The sequence below is a fragment of the Abramis brama genome, assembly GCF_963993115.1.
Source record: "Abramis brama genome assembly, chromosome: 8".
NCBI lineage: Eukaryota > Metazoa > Chordata > Actinopteri > Cypriniformes > Leuciscidae > Abramis > Abramis brama.
Genome location: NC_139970.1, coordinates 37,929,993 through 37,956,083, shown reverse-complemented (window position 1 = coordinate 37,956,083; position 26,091 = coordinate 37,929,993). Strand labels below are relative to the sequence as shown.

Genomic DNA, 26,091 nt, shown 5'->3' with positions numbered 1-26,091 from the left:
CTTTCTCAGTGTAAAGAACATTTTAAAAATCTAAAGAACCCTTTTCCACTATAAAGAACCTTTAGTGGAATGTTAACGGTTCTTCTTGGAAACATGCATGTTAATGGACACCGCACATCTGTTTAAAAAAAAAAAGTATGAACCCATTTTCTTTTGCGGATGTCCTAAGAAAATGGTTTATTCTGATTTAACTAGCTTTTAAGACCATTTTCAGCATTATTGATAAAACAATTTTAGAGAAACTAACGCTCTATGCGATCAGCTGTCTCAAAACACACGGTTGGTCTAAATATTGTGATTCTGGAACATACTGGTTTGAGTGGGAGAGTTTCACACTTCTCGGTGCCTAAAATCAGAACACTTGTTAATGAAAGAATGTGCTGAGACTTAATTGGGGTCTACAGGGATTGTATTTCATCTCAAATTCCTCGAAATGCTTGTGTCGTGTATAAAAATAGAGTGAGGAGTATTACTGATGCTGGAACAAACTACTTTTAAATTTATTAATACAATATTATGTAAAAGCCAACTGTACTTACCTAACCTAAAAAGCAAAGTAGATTTGGGCTTGCCACACTTTATAGGGGCATTTTAAAGGGATAGTTCACCCAAAAATTTAAATTCTGTCATTATTACTGTTGTTCCAAACTCGTAAGACATTCGTTCATCTTCAGAAACACAAATGAAGATCTTTTTGATGAAATCTGAGCTTTCTGTCCCTCCATTGACAGCTACGCAACTACCACTTTGACGCTTCAAAAGTTCATAAAGAGATCGTCAAAACTAATCCATGTGAATAGAGCGGTTTAGTCCAAATTGTCTGAAGAGACACAATCGCTTCATATGATGAACAGATTGAATTTAGGCTTTTATTCACATTCAGTGCTTAGCGTGTTCGGGAAATGTCCCGTCCCTCCATAACTGCGAGTTCTTGTGTAAATATGAATAAGGAAAGTGTCAATTTCAAACCAATTCGAGCCCGATTCAGACCCTGACAATAACAAATATTTTGTAACATTATATATTTCTTTACTATTTCAAATAAATGATGCATGCCTTTTGAACTTTCGATTCACCAAATAATCCTGAAAAGAATGTATCCACAAAACTATTAAGCAACTATTAACCATTTTCAACATTGATAATAATAAGAAATGTTCCTTAAGCATTAAATCAGGATATAAAGATCCTGTGACAGTGAAGACTAGATTATTGGCTGTTTTTATTGTATTTTAATCAAATAAATGCAGTCTTGCTGATCATAAGAAACTTCTTTTTGAATGTTTTTGAATGTTTTAAAACAGTCATACAAAGCACGACAACTGGACTTTTGACTCAATAAAGCTGAAATATGATTTTCTGTGTGACAACCAGCCCTGGTTTACCCTATACAAATTATGATGGCCAACTATAAACACTCATTTTCCTCTCGTGATATTGCATTTGTCTAAACAAAATTAGATTTCAAATCTTTAGGAACATTGAGTTTTCCCCCCATTTGCTTACTTAAAACCCAACAAACCGAATCTGATGAACACGCTCACTCACATACAGCCTAATTTAGAGACGGTTAAAACACTTAAGAATGTTGTGCTGGACAAATGCTGTGTGGTTTGGAGGAGGCAAGCACACAGGTCCTTGAAAAACAAAAGAGGAGGCTGGAGAGTGGCAGGCGACGGGCCCCTGTCAGAGCGCCTCTATTGTCAGTCAGGATGAGGGCAGTCATACTAATCCACGGCTCACTTCATCTCAATTAAGCCTTTGTGCTCTCCACTTGTACCCGCACACAAGAGGCCTGTGACGCCCCTATCGCTGCGGCTCGCGTTCATAGGCCTATACACACTTGAACTCACTGACGGAACGCCTCCACCCCCATTCCTTTGTCTCAAAGGTATTAACTAACACGGGAAAAGAGGGGTTAATAGCCAGAACACTGCTTATGAGAATGTAATGATAGCTTAAGAAAATCAGCTTAAAGGACATTAACCCTTATTATAAAACAGATAGTTCTTTGATTGGATGAGCCATCATAAAACAGGGATAAAGGCACACTTGTGACTGCAAGTGAATGTTTGAACTAGTAGAAGAACTGCTAACTCTGATGATGATAATAATAATAATCCATTTTTAAAATCAGGATAATTCATTAATATTAATAATAATAACAATAATATTAACAGCAATAATAACAACAATAATAATATTAACAATAACTTAATTCATAATCATTAATATTACCAATAATAAAATACTTTTTTAACTAATTAAATGAATTCATAATAATAATAATAAATGTTTTTTCACTGAAAGTAGTTAATTAAAATTAATAATAATATTTTAACAATAAATAATAATAATAACAATAACACATTTTTATTTAATTCAAATCAATATACTCCATTAATATTAAGATAAACTAATTCAACTAATATAGTTTATTATTATTATTAATAATAATGATATATTAACAATAAATAGTATAACAACAATAAATAATCATTAATAGTAATAATTATTAATAATAAAATGTTTGAATAAACGGTTTAAACCAGTTGTATTCATTAATAATAATAATAATAATAATAATAATAAATATAGCTGTAAGCAGTGATTATCGGGGCTACGCACATCAAGCGTATACAGAGCTACAAGAACAAAAAGGAAAAGAACAGAATGTATCAAAGGTACACTTTCATGACCAGCGCAGATGAGATTTGTTTGCATAGCCTTCTGCAATAAGGTTGAAGGAAATAATTGAATAACTGAAATTACACAACATTACACACAATTTTATAAAGTTGTGCCACACAGGACTTGACCCCACAGTCTCTGGGTCAGGTGCCTGTCAGTCATCTCATTGCACCACTGGGAAGACATCTTTTCACTCTATAGTTCAAGTGAGATTCAACTATATAGATGAAGATGTAGTATATAAATGCACTGCATGTTTAATAAGTTCAGATGAGATCATTCTCAGAAAGACACCATGTCTGGAACAGAAGCAACTTTTGCACCACTGCTGGCCACTGTACCTCTTGCGGTCTGGGCATGTGCCACACAGGATTCAAACCCACGACCTGAATGGTTCGGGGCTCGTGGCACGTGGTGTTACAGATCGAGCCACTCAGTTGACGCTGATTCAGCAGGCTGCCGAGGAGAGCTTTCAGTGTGAGAATGAGCACACAAAAGCATTACTTAGCATGTTAACCAGATTAGCATGGTAAGCTAACTTAATGCTAAGATGGATTATGGTTAATTGATAGCTGAAGAGCCACATTAGAAAGATTGGCAAATGGTTAGCATGATAACCAATTAGCATGCCAAACTAACTATCATAAGACAAAAAAAAACACAGGCACAATCGACTTATTATTCAGGAACTGTAGCAAATATCAAAAATCGGTCCAAAAATCATCAGTACATTTTGGACAAAACTGAACAAAAATTGTAGGAGTAACAGCGAAAAACTGTTTATTACAATATGGCGGACAGGCACATTGATAGAATATGATGAATGACACATTGTCAGAATTGGCATAAGCCAGGGAATGAAACAACAGAAAACTAAATTTGGACAATGTTTTCAAAAGTTTTTGCAAAAATCCTTATATCTCTGGAACACTAAGTGGTGCTGTGTTCAAACTTCTCAAGTACCTTCAGAACATGCTTTCGATGATCCCTACTAATGCTGTGCCGATATGTCAAATTGTTTAAAATATATTGCAATTCATGACAATTCAAGCGGACTGATGGTTCGTCTTATCCTGGCAAAATCGGTATCCTCGGATTCGGCATGACACAAGGAATTCATAGATCGTGATTTCTGACAAAGTAATCAAAAGTTATGAGCAAAAATAGCAATTTTTCAGATCTTATGACCTGTTGGTGGCACTGTTCCCAAATTTGGCATGGACCCTTCCTTCAGATCATGGTTCCAATGAAGCGTTCCAATTTTCGTTTTGAGTCGATATTGTTAAGTTCATGACTTTGTAACTTTTGAACAAAGAGGAATAAAAAAAATTCTGTTCAGTCATTTCTTTGCGGCTCAGTGCAAAGATCATCTGAGCCAATTTTCATAAGAATTTGACAAAATTTGCTTGCGAAAAAACAGAATACTGTACTTTTCAAAATGGCCAGTATACTCTAATGGGCCGAGTCTTAATGTAGGATATTGAATGTGATCAGCATGTTGAGAGGAACCAGGTGTACTAAGTTAAATTTTTTCTAGAACAAAGGTTTCAAAAGTTATAACCATTTGAAAAGTGACATTTTGAACTGGTGGTGCTGATACAGAGTTGCTCCTAGAAACCCCAAAGTAGGCCAGATTACTATCTAATTACCATCAGTACAAGTGTGCCAATTTTCATCATTTACATACATACATTTACATCCTACATACAGTTCATAGGGCTGCCATTGTCTCCCATTTGGGAAGATCAATAATAAAATGAACAATTACAGTAGGGGTTACAGCCCCTAATAATAATACAACAATATCCCATAGTTAATGCATTAAATATGAACAATAAATAACGTTTACTGCATTAATATTGGTTAATGTTCATTTCTATACTAATACAATTTAAACTTCAAGTTGTTTATATATATGTGTGTGTGTGTGTGTATAAGTGCTAGCATTTTACAATAAGGTCTCATTTGTTAAAATGTGTTAAAACTACATTAGAGAACATGAACTTTCAATGAACAATACTTCTACAGCATTTATTAATCTTATTTAATGTTAATCTCAACATTTACTAACACATTAAGATCAAAAGTTATATCTGTTAACATTAGATAAAGCACTGTGGACAAACATTTTTATTAATTAAAATGAACATAGATAATGAATGCTATAAAATATTGCTCATGGTTAGTTGACGTAATGCATCAACTGTTAACAAATGAGGCCTTATTGTAAATTGCCATCATATAAGTTAATGTATCATGAAAATGAATTAACATCAAGTAGTAGCCCTATATTTATCAATTGCCATTATCAGTGCTATAGAAAGTGGTTCATTGTTAGTTTATGGTAGACACTGCATTAATGTTAACAAGCTGAACATTACCGTAAAGTGTTGCCAATAAGTTTTAAACTATTTAACAATGTTGTCTTATTATCCTTCTTTCTATTACTGCCTTTTTAAAAAGCAATAAGCCACTTGTGACTGTCTGTTACAATGATTTTACCAAGGAGGAGTTTTCTTTCACAATAACACACAGTCATGAGTGGGTTATTGCTTTGGTAAACTTGATTAAACTATAGGACACATCTGAGCACAAATGGATCCACGTGCAAGCCATCCCACATATATAGTAACATTAATAATGCCACATAGAAAATATCTGATAAAGAAAGCACATTCATTCATAACACCTCAAGGCCAAGGGGATTTGTGCAGGGATGAAGCGAGGTTAGAGTGAGATCTCCTTTTGTACTCTAACAGACATAAATCATAACAGAGGTCATGTCTGTCCTCTCCGCCCTGATCACAGCAGAGCGTCCCGTCTCATTATTCACTGAATCTGAGGCTGTTTGACACACCGCTGGTTTTGTAGTGTGTGTGTGTGCTTCATCAGTATTCCACCCCTCTCATCAACCATGGACACGAAACTAATCTTTTCCTTAATGCACTATTTCACGTTCTACCTGCCGCAGGTCATTTGATGAGACCGGTCCCTGATGGGATCAATCAAATGAATAAATAATCAAAGGCAAACTCAAATAAAAGCCGCACTAAATATATAGAACATCGTCGGCGAGAGGAACCTACGTCATGGTTTGTCTCCCTCATGTGGCCACGTGATGAAGACCCAGTTCTGTCTCCAACAGGTTCTTCGTTAACAATTAATTACCATTTTACATATTTTAGAAAAATAGTATAGTCATCAAAATCCAAAAAGGAATTCCCTGCTGAACACGTTTTGACTTTTTTTTCTCTCCATCCAAACCAACTCATCTACTAAAAATGAATAAATATGATTAAATATAAGACAAAAATGCAAAAAGAAGTTTAAATGTATATAAAGTTAAATAAATGTAAATAATAATAATTAATTAAATAATATTTACAAATAATAATAACAAATGTATGCATATCATTTAACCTCTTCATATTTAGCTTGTGTGTTTGTATAAATTCTAAGATTTTTAGATCAAAAGAAACATGAATACAGTCCAATGTGTGTTTGTGTGTGTGTGTGTTAACTGTTAATCTCTGTTACTGTAATTTCCTACTATCACCGTAAAGCTGCTTTGAAACAATCTATATAGTTAAAAGCACTATATAAATGAAGGTGACTTGACTTGACTTAATTATGCTGTGCAATATTTTTGTGGAAACCATGATATATATTTTCTTTGATGAGGAGGTTTTAAAGAATAGCATTTATTTCAAATATATACACTTTCTGCTATTTGCAGTATATAAAATGTACCTAAAAATGGCGTGCATGTGTTGCACTCACATGCAACACGAGGCCATGTGCATTTATTGTTGTTATTAATGCATAATATAGGTATTATACTGTGTAGTATTCAGGTAAGAAAGCTAGTACTCCAACACAGCCTCAGATATTCCACTGAGACTCACAAAACAATAATAATAAAAAATTTAAAAAAATCACCACACATCATAAAACGGATGATTAACTGATAACTGACAAACAATAAAATAATCAATCCCTACATGAGACTGGATGGATCTCGATCACCTCCCAGCTAAGTGTGATTAAGAAAGGTGCCACCAGGGGGCTGCAAACATTCAAGTTGGGACAGGCAGCAGTTCGCATTCCCCTGCCCTCCTGGGTGTAAATCTGACACTATCAACACAGGTCAGAATGAATCTCAGTTCACTCACAGCCAAAGAGAAAGTGAGTCGAGACCAATGTTCTTTTGGGAGCGACCCTAAAAAAAAAAAACTCATCTCACTCTGACTACAGAAACATCCAGAAGGCAGAGCCAATATGAATGTGAGATGTACACAAGAGACCAAGTGACCCCTTCATGGATGCCAAAAATGACATAACAGTGCTAATGAATGTCATACCCACGTGTTTTGTGGAGTGAGCAACTCTACAAGTCAGCTGTGGACTAATATGACCCTAAATGAACAGGAAGTATTCTCAAAATGGAAGTTTTTGATGGACATCTGCTTGTGTCAGTCATAGTGGAAACTAAAGAGTTCAGGGTTTGGCTGAACATCATGTAAGCTGGGTTCTCCATTGATGGGCATTGAAAAAAAAAAAAAAACATTCTGATGAAATGTTTTGCAAGCAATATACAAACTGTATGCAAGAACTTCATTGTTACAGTAGGTATGTTGCCTACATCTTTAATTATATTATATATAATTAAATAGATATGTTATATCTTTAATATAATTTAATGATTTGTAGGGTCATAACGTTTTAAAACTGTGTAAACAACTCTTTTTAATTTAAATTGTGATGATTATAAAACTGTGGAATAACATGCCCCCCGATGAGATGCAGAAAACACAATTTTTTAATGCAATCAATGATTTTAAAAAATTATTAGTTGCCAGCGAAAAGTGAAAATTAACCAAAATGTCACTGAACACAACAGAAAATGCCTAATATTTAAAAAACATGAATAAAATGCCTGGTCAGTCCTTTGCTCTTTTATTTTATGCAACCTTAAAGGAGGTTTAAAAAAAAGCCCTAAAAATGCATTCATAAATGTAAGGAAAAAGGGTAAAATCAAAAAAATATAATAAAGAATTTAAGTAATAAAGTAATTATGGCCTGTTTACAAGCGTCCATGCATCACTTTTGAGCTGATCGGATCTTAATACCGGTGTAAGCGGTGCAGCAGAGTAAACAGAACACACACAAACACTTGACCCGGGGGACAGTTTTTTTATTGTGTTTGAGGGGATGTTACAGTGGTTGCTCATTTCAGCTGAGCTACAAAACGTTCAATGAGATCGCTTCATTACAAACTGACAAAGGTATAACAGATTCACAACAGCATGTACCACAGAACTGGAAATGAGTGTGGGTCTCATATAAATGACATCATTTCTAATAATCTACAGCTTGTTTTTTTTCTTTTTTTGTCATTTTTTTGTCATTTTTTTGACTTCATACAGATAATGAATTAGGCTAAAATGCACCATAATATTTGGTTGACTTTAGGAACATTTTCCTTATTACATCACAAAATACATTTTTTTTTTATATCCCAAAGAAGCAAGACTTGCAAGTAGGCTTTTAAACAGAACTAAATCTACAGCTACAAAATTCTACTCCGGCAGCCTTTACACCTTGGCGGGTCCTGTCTGCGCTCCCAGTCCGTATCGGGTAAAAACACGGGGTAGAATCAGTATGACATTTACACAGAAGTCCGTATTGTAAAGGCTATAAAGATTTGTTGCACGTTGTAAAGTTGCCTCTCCTGGATCTTTACACTCCTGCGGGTGATGGAAACTGGGGCGGCGGAGGAGAAGAGTGTGGGAAGGAGGGTTGGACAAAGGGAATCTGGGAAGAAGGGGGTGGGGTGGATGGGGGGGTGAGCGGGGTCTAGGTGTCGGCGACCCGTCGTCTATGTGGCGTATCTCTTGGTCCACTGTCGAGCTATCCTGTCATGCTCTGCTCTGTTGGTCAGGTACTGAGTAGCTATGCTTCCCACCAGAGGATCCGCTGAGAGACAACAGGGGGAAAAGAGAGTAGAACAGAGAGGGAAAAAAAAGTGAGACGTTCTTATGCCCAGGAGTCAACGAGAACACAGTCTTCTGAAAGATGCAGACAGGCGCTGGGGAAGGACACAGAGAGGGAGTCGTGGGAAGCGAGCCATCTTTGAGAGTAAATGAAAGAGCTGTGTGGGTTTCAGTCACATCTGTCATGTGCTGACTCAGCTGACACAACAATGTCAGAGATGTTTGAGTTTGCAGAGGATTCCAAACTGTAGGCCTGTTCCGAAAGGTCGGTGGTCACTTACTTCAAGCAACACAACAACGAAGGCCTTAAATGAACGTGACTAGACAAATGCAACATTAAGCATAACGTTTAGTCATCAGCTTCTAATTCATTCATAGATTAATGTGATCAATCTTTTCTAGATTCAAGCAATTCACTTTACAAAATGTAGGCAGGGATATATTAGTATTATTTATATACTATTATAGTATTAGTTAATGTTTTGAATTAGCCTTTATTTTTATATTTTCATTTCCATTTAGTTTAAATTTTGTAAAAAATGTGCTTTTGTTGTTGTTGTTTTTTATCTTTTTATTTATCTTTAATTTATTTTTATTTCAGTATTTCAAAAAACTTTATTTCAGTTAGTTGTCAAGAAAACATTCTGACGAGTCAAGTATTTTTGAGTTCAAGTTTTTCATCTAATATTTATATTTTATTTTAGCATTATTTCAATTAATGTAGGACATGTTTTTAGGTCGAGATACTTTGCCATTCAAACAATTATTTTTCATTTGATTTAGGGTTAGTCGACGGTAAACTCTCTGCTGGCATAACGGGAATCAAATTAAATCAATATTTTTTTTATTTGCCCATGTACAGTAATAGCCAAAAGTGATGTCCAGAGGGGACATTTGTTTTTTATGATCTTAAAAGTTCAATTAAACAATCAAAATATGAGGAAAATATTTTATATAGGTTAAGGTATTTATCTGACAAAATTATCTGAAAAAAAAGCAATCTAAAGCAACAGGTTTTATTTTTCTAAGCAAAAAAAAAAAAAGCTCACAGGAGAAAAAAATACATGCATTGACTAAATCGGTTATTCATATTTTGTTGATTCTCTCTTATTTTTGCATGCGTTCATAATTTCTTTGTATGACAGCTTGGCCAAAAAATATGTCTGCACAATTTGGCATGTTTCACTGTGTTATCAAAAATAAAACAACTGACTCAACTATGCAATATGCTTGCAAAATCATCAAAAAGTTTATTATATTTGAATAAATGGAAGAAGTCAATTTTTCAACTTTTAGCCAATGCTGTATTTTCGATCACTCTTTGCTCCTGATTCTGCCCATTTGAGGCATTGTCAGTGTAAAAGCAAATATATTGCGGAATATATCCTGCCGAGTTTAACCTTAACCATTGTTTAACACAGCTGAACTGACTAATCAGTGTTTCTCCATGAGCAGGACTGGACACACAGGGCCTTCAGTCAAATAAATACGGTAAATCTATCAAAAGCGTAAATGAATTTGAAAAATGTCACATGGTCAAATTCATTATCTAATCAAATGATCTGGTGGGTGTAGTCTTCCAGATGTCATAGTGACTGAGGCCTACTAGTGAACCAGAGTAATGCAATCATGCATTAAATGAGGTACAAAATTAGAGAGTGAACGTTGTGACTGTCATTTAGTGTATATACCAGGTAGGGAAGTTATTTAAGGAAGTGTGATTGTGTTGCTCGCTCTCTCTCTCTCTCTCTCTAGCCTTTGTTGCCGGGCGTGTGGGTTATTCCCGGTTGAGTGCTGTTGGAAGGTTGTTGTAGCACCGCTCGGCATTGAAAATTAGCCACTAATGCTACATTTAATGGCACCTTTTTTTTTGTACTTTTGATGCTTACGATTATTATTTTTGAGGAATATGTTTTATCCTCATTGAATTTCATAAAGCATCGGAAAGTTGTGTTGTGAGTGATTCACATGTAAATGGAGCGTTTTGTGAGGGAGCTTTTCCCAATTCGGTGAGGTAATCTTGTGGTTTAAACACTAATTGGAGACTAAACTAATGAGGAGGATTTGGGAGTAGGGAGTTTTTTTCATCATTTAATTTGGCGCTCGAGTTGCTGATTTATTTTGTAAATATTGCTTGTGTTTAAGTGTTTATTTTTATAGGGGTATAAATTCCAAAGTTTTTTTTTTTTTTACTTTTTGGACTTTGGAATCCATGTGATTATTTTTCTTATGCCTGTTTTCCTCGTGTGGTTGACCATTATTTTTTTGTCTGTAACAAAAAAGATTCTGACCCAAAAAAATTACAATTCTATCATCCTTCCCTCACGCTCATGTCATTCCTAACCTGTTTCAATCTTCTGTGGAGCACAAAATATGTTTTGAAAGTTATTTGGGTCCAAACAACATATTTATTTATTTCCATTCACAGAGAAATTTTTCAAAATATCTTCTTTTGTGTTCCACAGACAAAAGCCATACAGGTCTAAGGCAGAGTAAATGATGGCAGAATTTTCATTTTTGGTGTTATGGCCCGAACAACACTCCTATTATCCAATTATTGGAACATTTTTCTTGTCAGCCTTGAGTTGCGGTACTCACCTGGATTGCAGTCTGTCAGCAGAGAACAGATGGAAAGCAGGACCTTCGAGATGGTCAGAGCTGGGCTCCAGTTATCCTTCAGGATGTCCAGGCAGATCACACCCTGACTGTTGATGTTGCAATGATAGATCCTCGTACGGAACGTGACCTGCACAGGAGGAAACCGGCACGGTCACAAAACAAGTCTATCTGAAAAGGGATTATGTTAGCTCACCAGTCCAGAACCACGCTTTAATACTCTGGATGCGTTTTAACAGGGCTTGTTATATAGGGGGCTTTTGAGAGCTGGATCACAGCTTTCATTCTCATTAACAGCACTCTCAGAGCCAGGGCTGAATCCTGAAAGCTATTGATCCATTGAGACATCGAGAGCCAAGCAAGCTTAACCTGACCCAGCTTTCCAACTGTGTCAGTAGCCCTTATCTAGAGTATTGGCGACTTATATAGCCCTGGCTTACAGGACCAGCGGGACACCGCTGACTGCAGTACTGTGGGACGGCCCGTGTCTGCCGGATAAGCGTCAAGGGATAGTCCGAGTCATGCATTAGTATGTTCCCTTAGCACATAAAGAGTGCTTCTTGTTTGTTGACTGCATCTCACTCTGCCCCCTGCAGCAAATACTAAGATGTCCGTCACATGATGCAGCATAAACAGAGCGACCAAAATAACCATGCCTGCCTGGCACAATGTGGGTATTGTATGAACACGGTGATCTAGGAGTCCGACTCTGTCGAAAACACAGCCAGCATGACACTGGCAGCCAGTGTCAGACCTCACGGAAAACGCTGGGAAACAAAACAAGAGAGAGTTCATGACACTCCCCTATGAAGAGAAAACCTAGTGAACTGCCTAGCATTTTAAAGCACACAACCAATGCAAAGACTGTTCCTGAAATTGGCCAGCTGTCTTCTAGGATGGTCACATTTAGGCAAACAATACAGAGAAATACCTTGAACGCCTGAAAAAAAAATCCTAAACTAATATCATAAACAGACAATAAAAAAATCCCACACAATAACATAGCTTGAAATAACATAATATTTACTGTTTTGGTCATCCCTTCGTGAAGCATTCCTGAGCCGCATTTAGGCACAAATATTAATCCAAGATGCTTGACAAGTCAACAGAAATGTTGAATGTAAATGTACTTGCATCATATTAATATAAAAATAAATGTATAATGTTTTACATAAAACATTTACTATAGTTATAGTTAACTTCTTTTTCTAAGTTCAAAGACATATGACTGCTAGAAAACTTGCTGAAGGTTGAATCTGTTTGAAAGTTGGCCATGATCAGATCTTTATTGAATTATCAGCTTTTAATGCTTATTAGGTAATAGCATAATTAGCTAAGCAACAAAGTCAGCTATCTGTGTAAGTAGACAGTCATGTGGGGTTTTAGAGATTCAAACAGACAGACAGACAGAAATAAAATAAAAAAACAAGACAAGCTAAAAGAGAAATAGCTCATTTTAAAAACACACAATGACCCAACCAAACTGCTCTGTAAACAAGGCAATGCATTAGAGCCTTTTACAGATCGAGTTAATCGATACTCTTATTTCTAGATCTACTTTTAAGAAGAAACGCCTGTCTCTCTGTCTTTTCCGCCCTGCTTCCAAACACAGAGAGACTCATTCACAAAAGCACAGATTAGTGGACCACAAACCAAGCCACAGCCCTCAGCGAGCGAGAGCAGGCAGCGACTTCACAGAGCACAGACCCTAAACCAACGTAGGCGAGATCGGCCCCCAAGTTACCCTGCGTTTCATCTGGTGACAAAAGAATGAGGGGGTGTGGGCCGCTGGCTCTGCCCAGCATCCACCGCAGAGGATGAATCCTGTTTATAATTAGTGGATTAGAGCTTTGCATTGTCTTGATCTGAACAAAGAGCCCCCACCAGCCCATGAGCTTTATATAAACTTGTTGTTTACAGATGACACTGACGGTTGAGATGAGGGCCAGACTGAGGCGGAGAGCCACTCAGTTCACAAACATGCTGAGGAAGGAGATTCGGATGCTAATTAATCTGAGATGGCGTGGTTGACACTTCACGTTTATAGCCAGAGCAGGAGTTAAAGGCAGGGTAGGTAGGACTATATAAAAATAAAAGATCCACATTTGTTAAAACTTTCTATATATATCAATACATAATTAAAATGTAAGTACTCTGAAAAAAAGAGTATAAAAATCAAGTGACTCTAGACCGTTTAATCTGTATTAAACACAGCTCATTATTTCGATTCGGGACGAATCAAAGGATTGGCTTAGGCGACTGTCACTCTCTCTCGCAACCATGGCAACCACCCTTTTGCCACGGGATCTGCCCACTTGCGCGCGCACGTTTGATTTGAGGAATTCGAGAGGCACGGAACCTAGGAATAGCAAAACAATGGCAGAGAAAGAGCAATCAAAATTCACATTACCGGCATGCAGTTAGTGAAGGCAAACAAGGCAAAAAAAGAAGACAGTACAAGAAAAGGTAATGAACAAAAAGTCTTTGGATAAACAAAGAAATAAAACGCGTGTCAATATCGGCGTAGCTTTCCAGCGACCACTCCGTCCTCAGCCTCTACTTCCTCGGACCCTAGTTGCACGCCACGGCCTCTTGCACGACCTCCTCTGCTTCGCCCTAAAATTATTTTTATTTTACAAAAGGACATTTTACAAACCTACATTTTGCGCATGTGCTCCTGCACGCACTTTTCCAGTCACAACACAGCAATCAAAGGAGGACGCGCTGAAAACTGTAATGCTGTTCTCTTCCTTCATAACTCGTACTGAGAATGTTTGAGTTGCAGAGGAATTTGTGACTGTTTCAGCTGTTCAACCACATCAAAGTTTCGTAATGAGTAAGTCCGTGCTTTTTCTCTTTTTGTTCTTATGTGCTGAAGGGCTGCTGTGCCTTGGTGAAACGGTGTTTGTACGTGAAGAGCTCTTTTCCAAAACGCCATAAACCTAAAAAGCTGCCTCAAAGAACCAGCAAAAGTAATGATTATGAATGTGTAAAATATTGCAATAAGACATTTTAATTGTTTATTAATTTCTGTGTCGGCTGCAAAGATGAAGTTGACGATATTTGACTCGCGATCTTCGCAGTAGGCTAGTGAACGCATGCACCGGAGAAATGCACATTTAGGCTACATAGTTTTATTTTGTTTTGGATGGTTTTGTTTAGAACCAGATTTCTGTAAATATATTCCACATTTTTTAGGCCTGTGAGGCGAGGCTACGGTTCGGTTCACGATGATATAATCTCCAGTTCAAGCACCTTATGTTGTGATTGATAGCCTATATTTACTTTATGTATTTAATCCAGGAATGAAAATATTAATGAATTAATGAAAAAAAAAAATATTAAAATTAAGATACAATTAATACAAAACGAAATTCGTTTTAAAGAAAGGCTTTGTGCTTTCTGTTTTGAGGTCTCTGTTAAAGTTTGAAAGTCTTAGTGCAGCTTTCAGAGCGCTGGCGTCCATAATGGAGAAATGTCAAGTAATATTGTTTTTTCCTCATAAATGCAAACACGAAAAATAAAAGACAAAAACTTTTTTAAAAAGACAAACCATAAATTTAGAAAAAAAAAAAGAAAAAAAAAAGGATTTATAGCGTTTTGGGGGAAAAATGAATGGATTTATACCGTTTTGAAAATGTTGATTGATCATCAACAATATTGTTGTTTGATTTAATAATCACTGTTGCAAGAAGTGCCTAGTTAAGTGTTTTTTTTTTTTTTTTTTTTTGTAAGTGGAAAAAGTAGGGGCTGCCACAGATTCTGTTTAGTTAGCTCCTTTATTGTTTTTTTCTATAGCCTAGAATAATACAGGTCAAATGCAGCAAGTCAAAAGACCAACTGGACCTTCTTTGCCAGTTTGCTCACATTTCTTTGAAGGATGGCAAAAATATCGCCTGAATATCGATATCTAGATATTGGAAAAAAATATCGAGATATTCATTTTTGTCAATATCTCCCACCCCTACATGCAGAACACCATATATGTTATGAATCTTACACGAAATTCATCTTCATCACAATATACCTGATGGTAATGTAAAAAAGTGTATCAATGCAACCTGTTTTTAGCTTATATAACTAGCTCGTTAGCGAATCAAAAAATATATATTTTAAATTTACCAATATCAATATGCTAGCTTGATAGTGAGTACTAAAATACATCTTATTTGTTTATTTTCATAAGCAATTAGCGTTAGATTTTTTTATTACATGTGATTCTGACATGATGTCACTACATGCACTGTGCTCCTTCCTCTCTGCTTGTCTCAGGTAAATAATGCGTCTTCAGCTCAGCGGTTGGAGTCGCGCGTTCATGTGTTTTGGGGGCGTGGCTTTGGAAGGAGCCCAGAAGGGAGGGGGTGGAGTGAATGGAAATAATGAACTGTCTTTAAAACAGTCCTGAGAGGTCTACAGACACTCGATTTTTATACTTTCTTTTTCAGAGTACTTACATTTTAATTATGTATTGATATGTACATAAAGTTTAAACAAATTTGAAAAAGAAGTTTTTTAGACCATTCCTACCTACCCTGCCTTTAACCAGCTTTCCTAAACCACATTCACATTGCGGCATCGCGCTAGTTACTTTACGCTGGAAATAGCCGGTGCTCTGAAGGAGTATGTGCAGCCATCCAGCACACAAAATAGCAGACAAACACAATCGTTCAGCATCACATTTATCCTTGAGGCATTTTTAACAGAGGTCAATACCTGTTCTGAATGATCGGTTACAGAGTGTCCTTGGTAGACCTAATAAATCTTAATTAAAGGCCACTGCTCTTTTGTGACCGACTATAGGCTAATAATAGCACACGCAGTTAGGTGTCTACTTGTGAAAATGCATCTATTTCGTATTTTACTATAATAGTTTAATTGCTTTTTCCACTGCAAATTACACTACTGGTCCAAAGTTTGGAATAATTAGGATTTTCTTTTTGATGAAATACTTTTATTCAGCAAGGACACATTAAATTGATGAAAAGTGACCGTAAATACATTTATAAATGTTACAAAAGATTTCCATTTCAAATAAATGCTGTTCATTTAACTTTCCATTTCTATTAAACTAAAAAATATAATACAGTTTCCACAAAAATATTAAGCAGCAAAAAGGGTTTTCAACATTATTAATAACTGAGCACCAAAAATAATTGATAATAACTGAGGACCACATCGAATATTATTAAATTATATAATGCTTAACTGATCATTGTAACTGACATGTATTCATATATGTTAGAAACGTCATGGGACTCCACTTTGATTCATGAATTTATAAGCTCAGGAACAGTATCAAATGGCTGATACAGCTGTTTTAAGTTCTGCCCCATATTCAAGAACAAATCTGAAGTATTCACTTTGAAGTGCTTCCAAATACATTCCAATCCATTTGATTTTGCATTTAGATTGAGAGCTTGTTGTGAAGCCTAATGAGCTGCCTATGCAGGTTCTAAAACCATGATTATGCTGCCTTCTAAAACGCCGTGTTTTGGCAAGTATTTCACATATAATACACTTATGAAGTTCCATTTCAGTCAGGAATCTCCCTTAGAAAGCAGCAGCCATATGTAGGCACTACACACTAGACAGCATGGCAGCTCACTAGCTTTTGAAACAGAGCCTAACCTCTGCCCTGGTACACTTGCCTGTCATTATCAAGTTAGCTCAAAAACATGAAGGTAGATCTATTAGAGCAGGATTGAGAATCCCCCCTTTTAAAGGTGCAGTAAGCGATTTCTGAAAAACGCTGTTGAAAGTGGAAAGTGTAGATCACTGGAAATATCATTGGAAAAAGATCAGGCAAGAGCTTTAGGACCCGTGTTAATATTAGAAAAGCTTTCCAGCGCTGGAGAGACAGAAGGCCTAAAAAAAACAGATACAGAGATTACGTTGTTTCTGGTTTTGAGTGTGTGCTGCTGGGCGACTAACAACCAACTCTTGCTTGTAAATACTTGTGTACTGTATGTTTGTTTTTTGTTCTTTCTTGATGTTCGTTTGTCATCTTTGCTTTATTTTTCACAAAGCTTTATTTTGCTTCGCTGCTGCTATGATAAAAAGACATGCATTTTTGCACTGTGTGTTTGTTTTGGGGCGAAGCAATGAAGAGATGGGTGTGTTTGTTTGGGTTGATTTCAAACATTAACAGTATTCAAAAACAATTCTCAGAAATCGCTTAATTCAACTTTAATACCTAAAAATAGTGAATAAAAAGGAAGAGATGCTTCCAGACTGTACCTTTGGTGGCTTGAAGGGGTAATCGGAAGAGAAGGTGATATCCAGAAAGAACACGCCCCCCTCATAGACTGAACCTGGAGGGCCCAAGATGGTGGATCTCCATTCATAGATATTGTCGCCCTTGGGTCCCGCACTGAAAAAACACAAACACAGACCAATATGAGTTAGAATCATACATCCAGAGTAAAATATCGTCCGATATTTGACCATTTTGAGAATACAGCTCTGGCGATTGACAGATTCATCCCTTATGTCAGTTCCAAATTCTACCAACATCCAAACGGATAATAATAAATTATAACATGTTATTAACAGACTCTAGTATTACATGCATGACACCACAACACACTTTTTAATGCAGCATAGAGGTGGCATGAATATATGTACAGATGGACAACAATCGCAGCACAATGTATCACTTGAAAGGTGATTATTCTTGGTCACAGACAAAGAAAACAAGACGTGCACTGATTGACAATGACACATTTAGGGCCCTATTTTAACGATCTGAAACGCAAGTATCAAAAGCGAAACGCAAGTAACTTTGTGGGCGGATCTCAACAGGCGTATAATAATTTGGGTAAATGTGTAAGCTAGATTTATGCCTATTTTTTCACATCTTCATGGACACCCCAATGATTTCCCTTGTGTGGTAATATTTTTCCTTGTAATTATGTATGGTTTACAAAATTTGGAACTGCTGCCTGCGTCTGTGTAGATGACAGAAGCAAAGTGTATGCGTGTTGTGCACAGGCTACATTATGGCCAAGTATGCGCCCTTAAAATAGCATCTGAATAATGCGCCACTGACTTTAGACTTTAGTTTTTCCTGGTCTGTGACGGAATTGTTTTCTGAAACTGCAAAATGGCACCAGGGAAGGTTTGCGCAGGAACACGCCTCCTCTTTTCGCTGAATCGCCCCCCCCCGGGAGCGCAAGTTCATTCCCTAATTTACCCGACGTGCGTCTGTGGAGGGAAAAGTCCGCTGTGCGTCGGGTGCAAAATAGGAATGATACATGCGTCGGTGTACAAAGTCAATTGCGCTGGGTGCAAGATAGGGCCCTCAGGGTCATTCAGATGTGGCATTGAACAATATTAATGAAATAAAATGGCAGGTTAATTCAATTTATAAAAACAACGTAACAGCTATTAAAATAGTCATGAAACTGAAGATGCGTTAGTATTTTCTTCCCTATCGTGACGTGTATCAGAGTAAAATGGCCTTGAACAAGAAAAAAAAATAATAATTTAGGACGGGAGTCGCGGGACTTGATTTTATCAATGGGGAATTGATTGGATGGTTGTGGAATGCTTTTCCGGTGATCTCATGTGATTGACAGGTTGTCCTGCCCTCACAAGTATTGTCAATTTTGATTCCATGGTGCTTTTGATTATATACTGTATTGACAGGTCAGAGCAGAACTATGTTAGTACGGCAGAATCTTTAGACTGAAAACGCATCAGGGATTGTTTTGAAATTACCTAAAATCGGAGCAAATTATGTGGTGCCTAAAGAACAAGCCAAATATCTGCAACACAGGTCATAGAGAAGGACAGTCAGATTGAGGTCAGACTGAGATAAAGGGACAACCACACAAATATGGCTACTCAGAGTGATGGTCTGCTGGAGAGACCTGCCTCTAATGGAGGAGACAGGTGAATGTAGCAGGCACTTATCCCCGGCATCTATTGCTCAATTAGCATGTGATGAAACGCTCGTCTCTGCCAGCAAGTCACCAGCCTACACACACACTGGACGGCTGTCAAACCCAACTCTGCATAAAGTGGAGGGCCAAGAATAAGCGGGATTACAGCAAAGCGGAAAGATAATAGGAACGGACGGCGTGAAGAGTAACAGAACAATTCATTGGCGCCATGTAGCCTAATTCTTTGAGCCTGATAAATTATTCGGGACTCTCTCGCACTGCAGCGAGGGTGAAAAAACACATTGAATACAGCATAGAGCAATAAATGGCAAATTAAGCAAAAGCAACCTGCTACATAGATCATTTAACTGCACAAACACATGCGGGTTGACTTTGGCCATCGCTTATCGCCATAAAATCAACACATGACATTTAGAGAGGATTTAGATCATATCAAAGTGAATCATATAACCGTAAAAAAAAAATGAGAGAGATAGAAAAATCTTTTTAACGCCTCTAAACATCAATCTGACAGGCCTTCAGCAGGGTGTTTAGTAAAAGCGAGGTGAGCTTCATGCCAGCGTAACGCTTTGCCCCGGTCCTGTCAGGGGTTTTCAGCATTACCGCAGAGCAACTAAATTCAGATGAAAGGAAATGTGCAATCTCACCATAAGGATGTGAAAAACTACTTCATTTCATAATCGATTAGTCGGTGAGTTGCCTGAACTCTATAGTTGACAAGCTGTCTTAAAAAACCCAGTTTTAAGTCCATCCAACCCCAAACAGAAGCATTTCTTATGCAGAGAGTAAAGATGCCTAAAGACGAGGGGGTTTTTTTAAGTTGAAAAAAGCATAAACATAATATACTCAAAGGTTTAAATGTTTGGGTTCAGTAATGTATATGTATGTATATGTATATATATATATATATATATATATATATATATATATAAACAGTTAGTTCCAATCCTTGATTCTGATTGGTCAATAGCTGTTTTATTCACGTTAAAACACGGCTATGACCACTTCACCCAACGGTTCTATGTATCACTACACGAAACCCCTAGCAACCACTCTTAGCAAGATAAACAAATGTTTGTTCTCATTGACATTGTTCATTGAAGCTTGTAGAGTATTGTGAGAGATAGAGTAAGAGAGTATACCTGCATTTACAGTAGATATAGCATTTTCCTTCAGATTAGTCCTAATCAAAAAATCAGTTTGAATGTCCGCTGCGATATCTTATCCTTTTAACAGTTAAGGGGTTTTCCGTGGCAAACTTTCCAATGATTTATATGAGAGAGAGATAGGTGGGCCTGTTTAGATCACCCCTGAACACAGCATCATTCCCAGGTTGTAACACTCGTAAATACTAATACATGTTGTTTTACTAATCCGCAATATGCAAAATTGTCTGACATGGATGACAAACCAAATCTTGTGAAAATCTTGGGAAAGCTGCCGCATCTGTCAATTCACTTTCATTTGTTAACAAGCTGATCATGACCTCTTCAATATGGTGGATGCACAGACGTATCGCAGTAATGAGCAGCTGCTGCTAATGTGGCTCTATGCATCAACATCTATGGTAAAGTGTCTGCCTGCCCTCTTGTTGCTGGACTGTGAAGATTTGAAGCAATTATGTTGACATTGAAGAGCCACTCGTAACAGATTTAGCAAACTCTTAACAAGAACATAACAGTGGCAAATGATTGGAAAAAGCCACTGTTAATAGCCGAACGAGTCCTCTAGACTCTAATGAATTCTTGGCAATCAAGTGGACAATCCTGTTTGTTGAGGCCAAGGCTGACACATGCTTCTCGGAAACACAATCACCTCCACATGGTCTCCAGAAAATACAAGAGATTCATACAGGAGAAGGCAAGTTAAAAGGATCAAAACTACACAGAAATTATACAGAGTAAAATGATATAGGCTACGTTCACAAAGCAGCAGAATATATCATAAATTCTATTTTAGAGTGCTAAATATGATTAAGATTAGTTATTAATGAGGATGGTAAACACATTCTGAACCGTACTGAACTGAACTCTTAGTCTTCAATATACCTGAGCTGCAATGAAAACTAAATTAAAACACTAAATGGAAACATTTTTATTAACTGTTTTTTCCCCAGTTACACTGGTTTATTTCAAATTAAACTAAAATACAGTTTCATGACTTCAAATAACTAAAATATAAAGGCAACAAATTTGTTACATAATATGTTATAAATCTACACTAATAAAACAAAAATAGAAAATTCTCCAGAAACTAAAAAAATATAAAATATAAAAAAATAACAATGACAGAGTGAAAAATACCTTTTAAATACCTAAAATAAAGGTCAAAACTATTTTTTTTTTTTTTTAAACAACAACCCTGGTCTGGGTGCAACCCTAAGGAGCCCTTAATGGGACATGTTAATGGTTAAAAAATGAGATTGGAGAAAAATATTCCCCCAAGAAACTTTTGCGTTCACTCAACTTTTGAGTTCTCAGTGAAACAAAAAAAAAAATTGATGTAAACTTTTGTGGGAGGAAAACCGATATATCAGTGCTTCTGGAAGCGAACGCAAAGTTTCTCAAGGAAACGCATATCTTCTATGAGAGAACACAAAAGCATTGAATAATTTTTCTTCCGATTTCATAATTTTTTCCCCATCATTCCCCATGTCCCCTTAGAGGCTCAATAAAACCCCAAACACTCAAGTCAATTGTGTGGAAATTTCTCTCTTCAACAGATTGGCACTGACTCAAAAGTTTTTTGTAGGGGTTTCAGGTAAACCTGAAGCAGGTACAAGGAGGAACGCCTGCGTTCCATAACCACATTTATGATGCAATTACAACAAATACCCTGTGTTGATGTTATATAACCTGGTAAGTATGTTAGCGCTGAATTTCAGGCAGTAATCCTGCTCACAAACAGGGGCGACCTCGATAATCCAGCGACCCTATGGAAGGCAGCTCTGTCACCGCTGCGATTGGCTCTGGGCTCGGGTATTGTGTAATCCAGCACTCCCTAGAGGCGCACACACACTATAATCACCTCAAATGTGTTTGCAGTTCGCCCACTTCCTGTAGCACACATTTCACTCTGCAGAGACTGCTTTAACGACCAAGCAAGGACTTGTTATCCTTTAACGCTTCAGAGCAAACTCCAACCATTTAACAAAACAAGCTTCCGTTCAGATTCTTACACACTCTTGAAAGGATCAAGACTTTATGATATTAAGATACCGCTGTGGCTGGGGAATCGAAGCCTGCTGGCTCACCAATTTATCAGCTTGTCTATGAAGAGCTCCAGGTGTAGCGGATTACACAGAAGATAGTCCTGAGAAACTAATTAAGTAAACCTAAGTGCAAACATATACCATTTATCAATCTCCATCATTTCAGATTACCCAGAGAGAAAGGCGAGGGCAGGCGAAGTACTGGAGAATGGAGTCATAATTCTGCACGGTGGTCTTGTATTCATTTATATCAAAAGTCTACCTGAGAAACTCCTGCCTCTGTACACACAAAGAAACCAAAGGTTTCACTAATAGTGAAATAGTACTGTTCGCCTCCCACAGTTTGGCATGTCTATCACGGTTAATCTCCCATCCACCGACGCCTCTGAAAATACAAAAGTTAATGGTTTATGAACCTTAGAGTCAATTTTAAAAGGTAATTATGGTAATTTCCTGTACAAAAAAAAGCCTTCCTGTAGACTAGAGTATGGCGCTAACAACGCTAACCCGGTCATGGGTAAGATTCCCGGGGAAAGCAAGGACTGACAAAATGTGTACCTTGAATGCAATGCAAGTCGATTTGGATAGAAGCGTCTGCCAAATGCACACATGTAAAATGTAAATTAAATTGGATGGGGATTGTAAGGAATTGAACGGTTCCAATTCCTTAGAGGGTCCATAAACAATGGAAAAGCAGTACAATGAAATGAACAAACTCGTACTGTGCGAACGACCCCTTACAGTCTTTTACCAATTTATAGCATAACAACATTTAAACAAAAAATATGATACGGTTTTATTGATTTATTTTATAAATACTATTGTCAAAACTTACTAAGTGTATCTTTAGTAAATACACAGATATTCACAGACATTCATCCGGGTTTGGAATAAAAACCTTGGAATAAGGCTTGATTCCCAAATCTGTTGCTGTAGTTACAGGGAGGAAAAATACACTGAAAAGGGATTTAATAAGTAATTTAAACAAATATCTGAACATATATCCAAGTAAGATGTGACATGAGTGCTAAAAGTCAGAAACAGTGTATCCACACCAGAGGTTGCATTAGAATTTTGCATCGTCTGTCATTTTCTTAAAGCAGTCATAATCTATTTTTACCTATCATTTTAATTTTCATATTTTAATGATAAGACATTTAATAGCTTTGTTTTCATTCACATTTAAATTTTTAAACATGGACTTACAGGACAAGCATATAGGCTAGATTACTAAGAGAACAGATGAACAGACTGTGCGTCACTTTTCATGTTCAACACCAAACAAAGCAGACGAATGTTTGTTTCTGATTTTGATCTTTGCCTCGGAAAGACCACGGCTGAATCTGAAATCACCCCTACACCTTCAAATAGGGCATTATTTTAGGGGACGGCCGACGTTATTGAGTGCACTCATTCAATCACACATTGCACCACACAATAACGAGTGTACAACTGATGTACGCTCAACAGCTGTCCGAATTCGCTCACTCGTTTTCATTCACTCCTTTAAGTGAACTGTATTAGTGGACTAACGTAGGGAATAGTGATTGAGGGTGTAGGGGGTGATTGCGAAATCAGCCCACTTCTCATGGCAGTCGTTTAATTTTGTTCTGAAGGCTGAACCTGTGCTCTGCTGCCACACTGGACCGCACTCGCCACCAACTGGACACGAGTGGGATTGGGAATTACAAGTTAATACACTCAGTGTAATCTGTCAAAATGACGGATGGCCTTCAGATTTTTTCATCACTGCTAATAAAAATTCAGTCAACGATGGAAAATATTCGGTTAACGCAACGTCTGGAGTCCGCACATCCTCCCAATCACTTCTCACGGTGCTATACAACAGAACCTGTTTTAAGAGCTCACCGGAGATATATTCATCATGATTATTAATTAGTAATATCAGCAATTGACAAAATAGGCAAGCTGGGCTTAAACCCAAGTCACCCGCATCAGCATCACAGTCCAATATCCATATCCAATATCCATGCATGTGTGAACCACTACGCCATAGCTCCAATATCAATCATTCCATAAAACAGCAACATCAAAAATCCTCTTCATAGTCATAAATTTACATAGATCCATTATAAATTTGGAAGCAACCATTCAAATGTATGTTCTCACACTTCACAGCAGGGCACAGAGGAATATGTCAGCAATTAAAACAAAATATTAATAAAACCATACTCGCTTTGCATGCTGCAATAAATCACACGCCACTCAACATTACATTTCCCAGCGAACACACACACAGAAATGTCAGGTAATTTTCTCGCGCGGAGTCAATGACCTGATGCTGATTTTAAAATTGGCCACAATTAATGCACTAACCTCTGGGGCTGGGCTTTATACTTTCTCTTTCAGCTATCAACCCCCCGTTCCTCTTCTCCTGCTGGCATACACAACTATAATCAACTGCCTGCCAGGGTCCCACTCTGTTATTTATCTGACAATTGGAATAAAGTCATGGTCAGACATGTAATTATGATGACATTATATGAATAACTATAATTTCAGTTTTTAAAATGTCAAATTCAGGGCAATTTATTACCATACAAAGAGCAAAAGAGAAGAATAAAACAGAACATCATCATTTGTCAACATCAGTAAGCTATGAAGAAGAAAAAAAAAAAAGCGAGAGAAAAAAAATTCACTATCAGGGAAACACCATTTTATATCACTTGTTAATATATTTTCGACATATCGTTTGCATTACAGCCATGAACTATGATTTGCTACTTGAAATTGTTAGTTAGATGCTGTTAGCAGGTATTATTAGGGGGAGGGACTTTCTCATTCTAGGACAATTTTTTTTTATTTCGTAAATTGGATGCCAACGGGTTTGTTTACACCCACAAGTGTAAGATGAGTCATCCATATTTTTTTGGTTTCAGGAGAGAAATTTTGTTTATCTGCTAAATGTTAATTTAGCAATGGTTACAAGTATACTACTACTCAAAATTCTGGTGTCCATAAGATTTTAATTAAAGAAAAAAAATAAAGAAAACTTTTATTCAGCAAAGATGCATTAAATTGATCAAAAGTGACGGTAAAGACATTAATAATGTTACAAAGGTTTTTAAATAAATGCTATTCTTTTGAACTTTATATTCATCAAATAATCCTAAAAAAAGCATCACCCTTTCCACAAAAATATATGAAGCAGCACAACGTTGATCATTTTTATGACATTAATAATAAGAAGAAATATGTCTTGAGCATATTAGAATGATTTCTGAAGGATCATGTGACACTGAAGACTTGAGTAATGATGCTGAAAATTCAGCTTTGCATCATGGGTGGATTACTTTTTAAAACATATATTTTAAAAACATTATTTTCACTTGTAATAATACTTCACAATTTTGCAGTTTTATTTTTATTTCATGTACTTGACATATAGGCTGCTTGCGGTCTTTGCTCATGAAGTTTACGAAACCACAGTGTTTACCATTTGTCATAGTATGATTCAAACGGCTTCTAACAAGCGTCCTCTTTGTGGTCGCGCGACCTCTTTTACTACCTGATGATCTATGGGGCATTACGTTACCAAAGCAAGGACAGCTGACACACAACGGACTGAGGAACACAAGAGCAGCATTTGGCACAGAGCTCGACAACTACTTCATTGCAAAACATATACATAAAAACTCAAGAAAATACATAGGAA

General features: G+C 36.9%; 1 protein-coding gene across 1 annotated transcript in view; it reads right to left on the bottom strand.

Annotated features, from left to right (window-relative positions):
* Positions 1-7,868: 7,868 nt before the first annotated feature.
* ube2e3 (ubiquitin-conjugating enzyme E2E 3) overlaps positions 7,869-26,091 on the bottom strand; it is a 42,909-nt gene continuing 24,686 nt past the window's right edge. The window contains exons 4-6 of the mRNA XM_084123196.1: positions 17,538-17,670; positions 11,283-11,430; positions 7,869-8,667 (exon numbers count right to left, since the gene is read on the bottom strand). Coding sequence (XP_083979322.1) covers positions 8,570-8,667; positions 11,283-11,430; positions 17,538-17,670 — 379 coding nt within the window. The 3' untranslated portion in view covers positions 7,869-8,569. The remainder of the gene's footprint in view (positions 8,668-11,282; positions 11,431-17,537; positions 17,671-26,091) is intronic.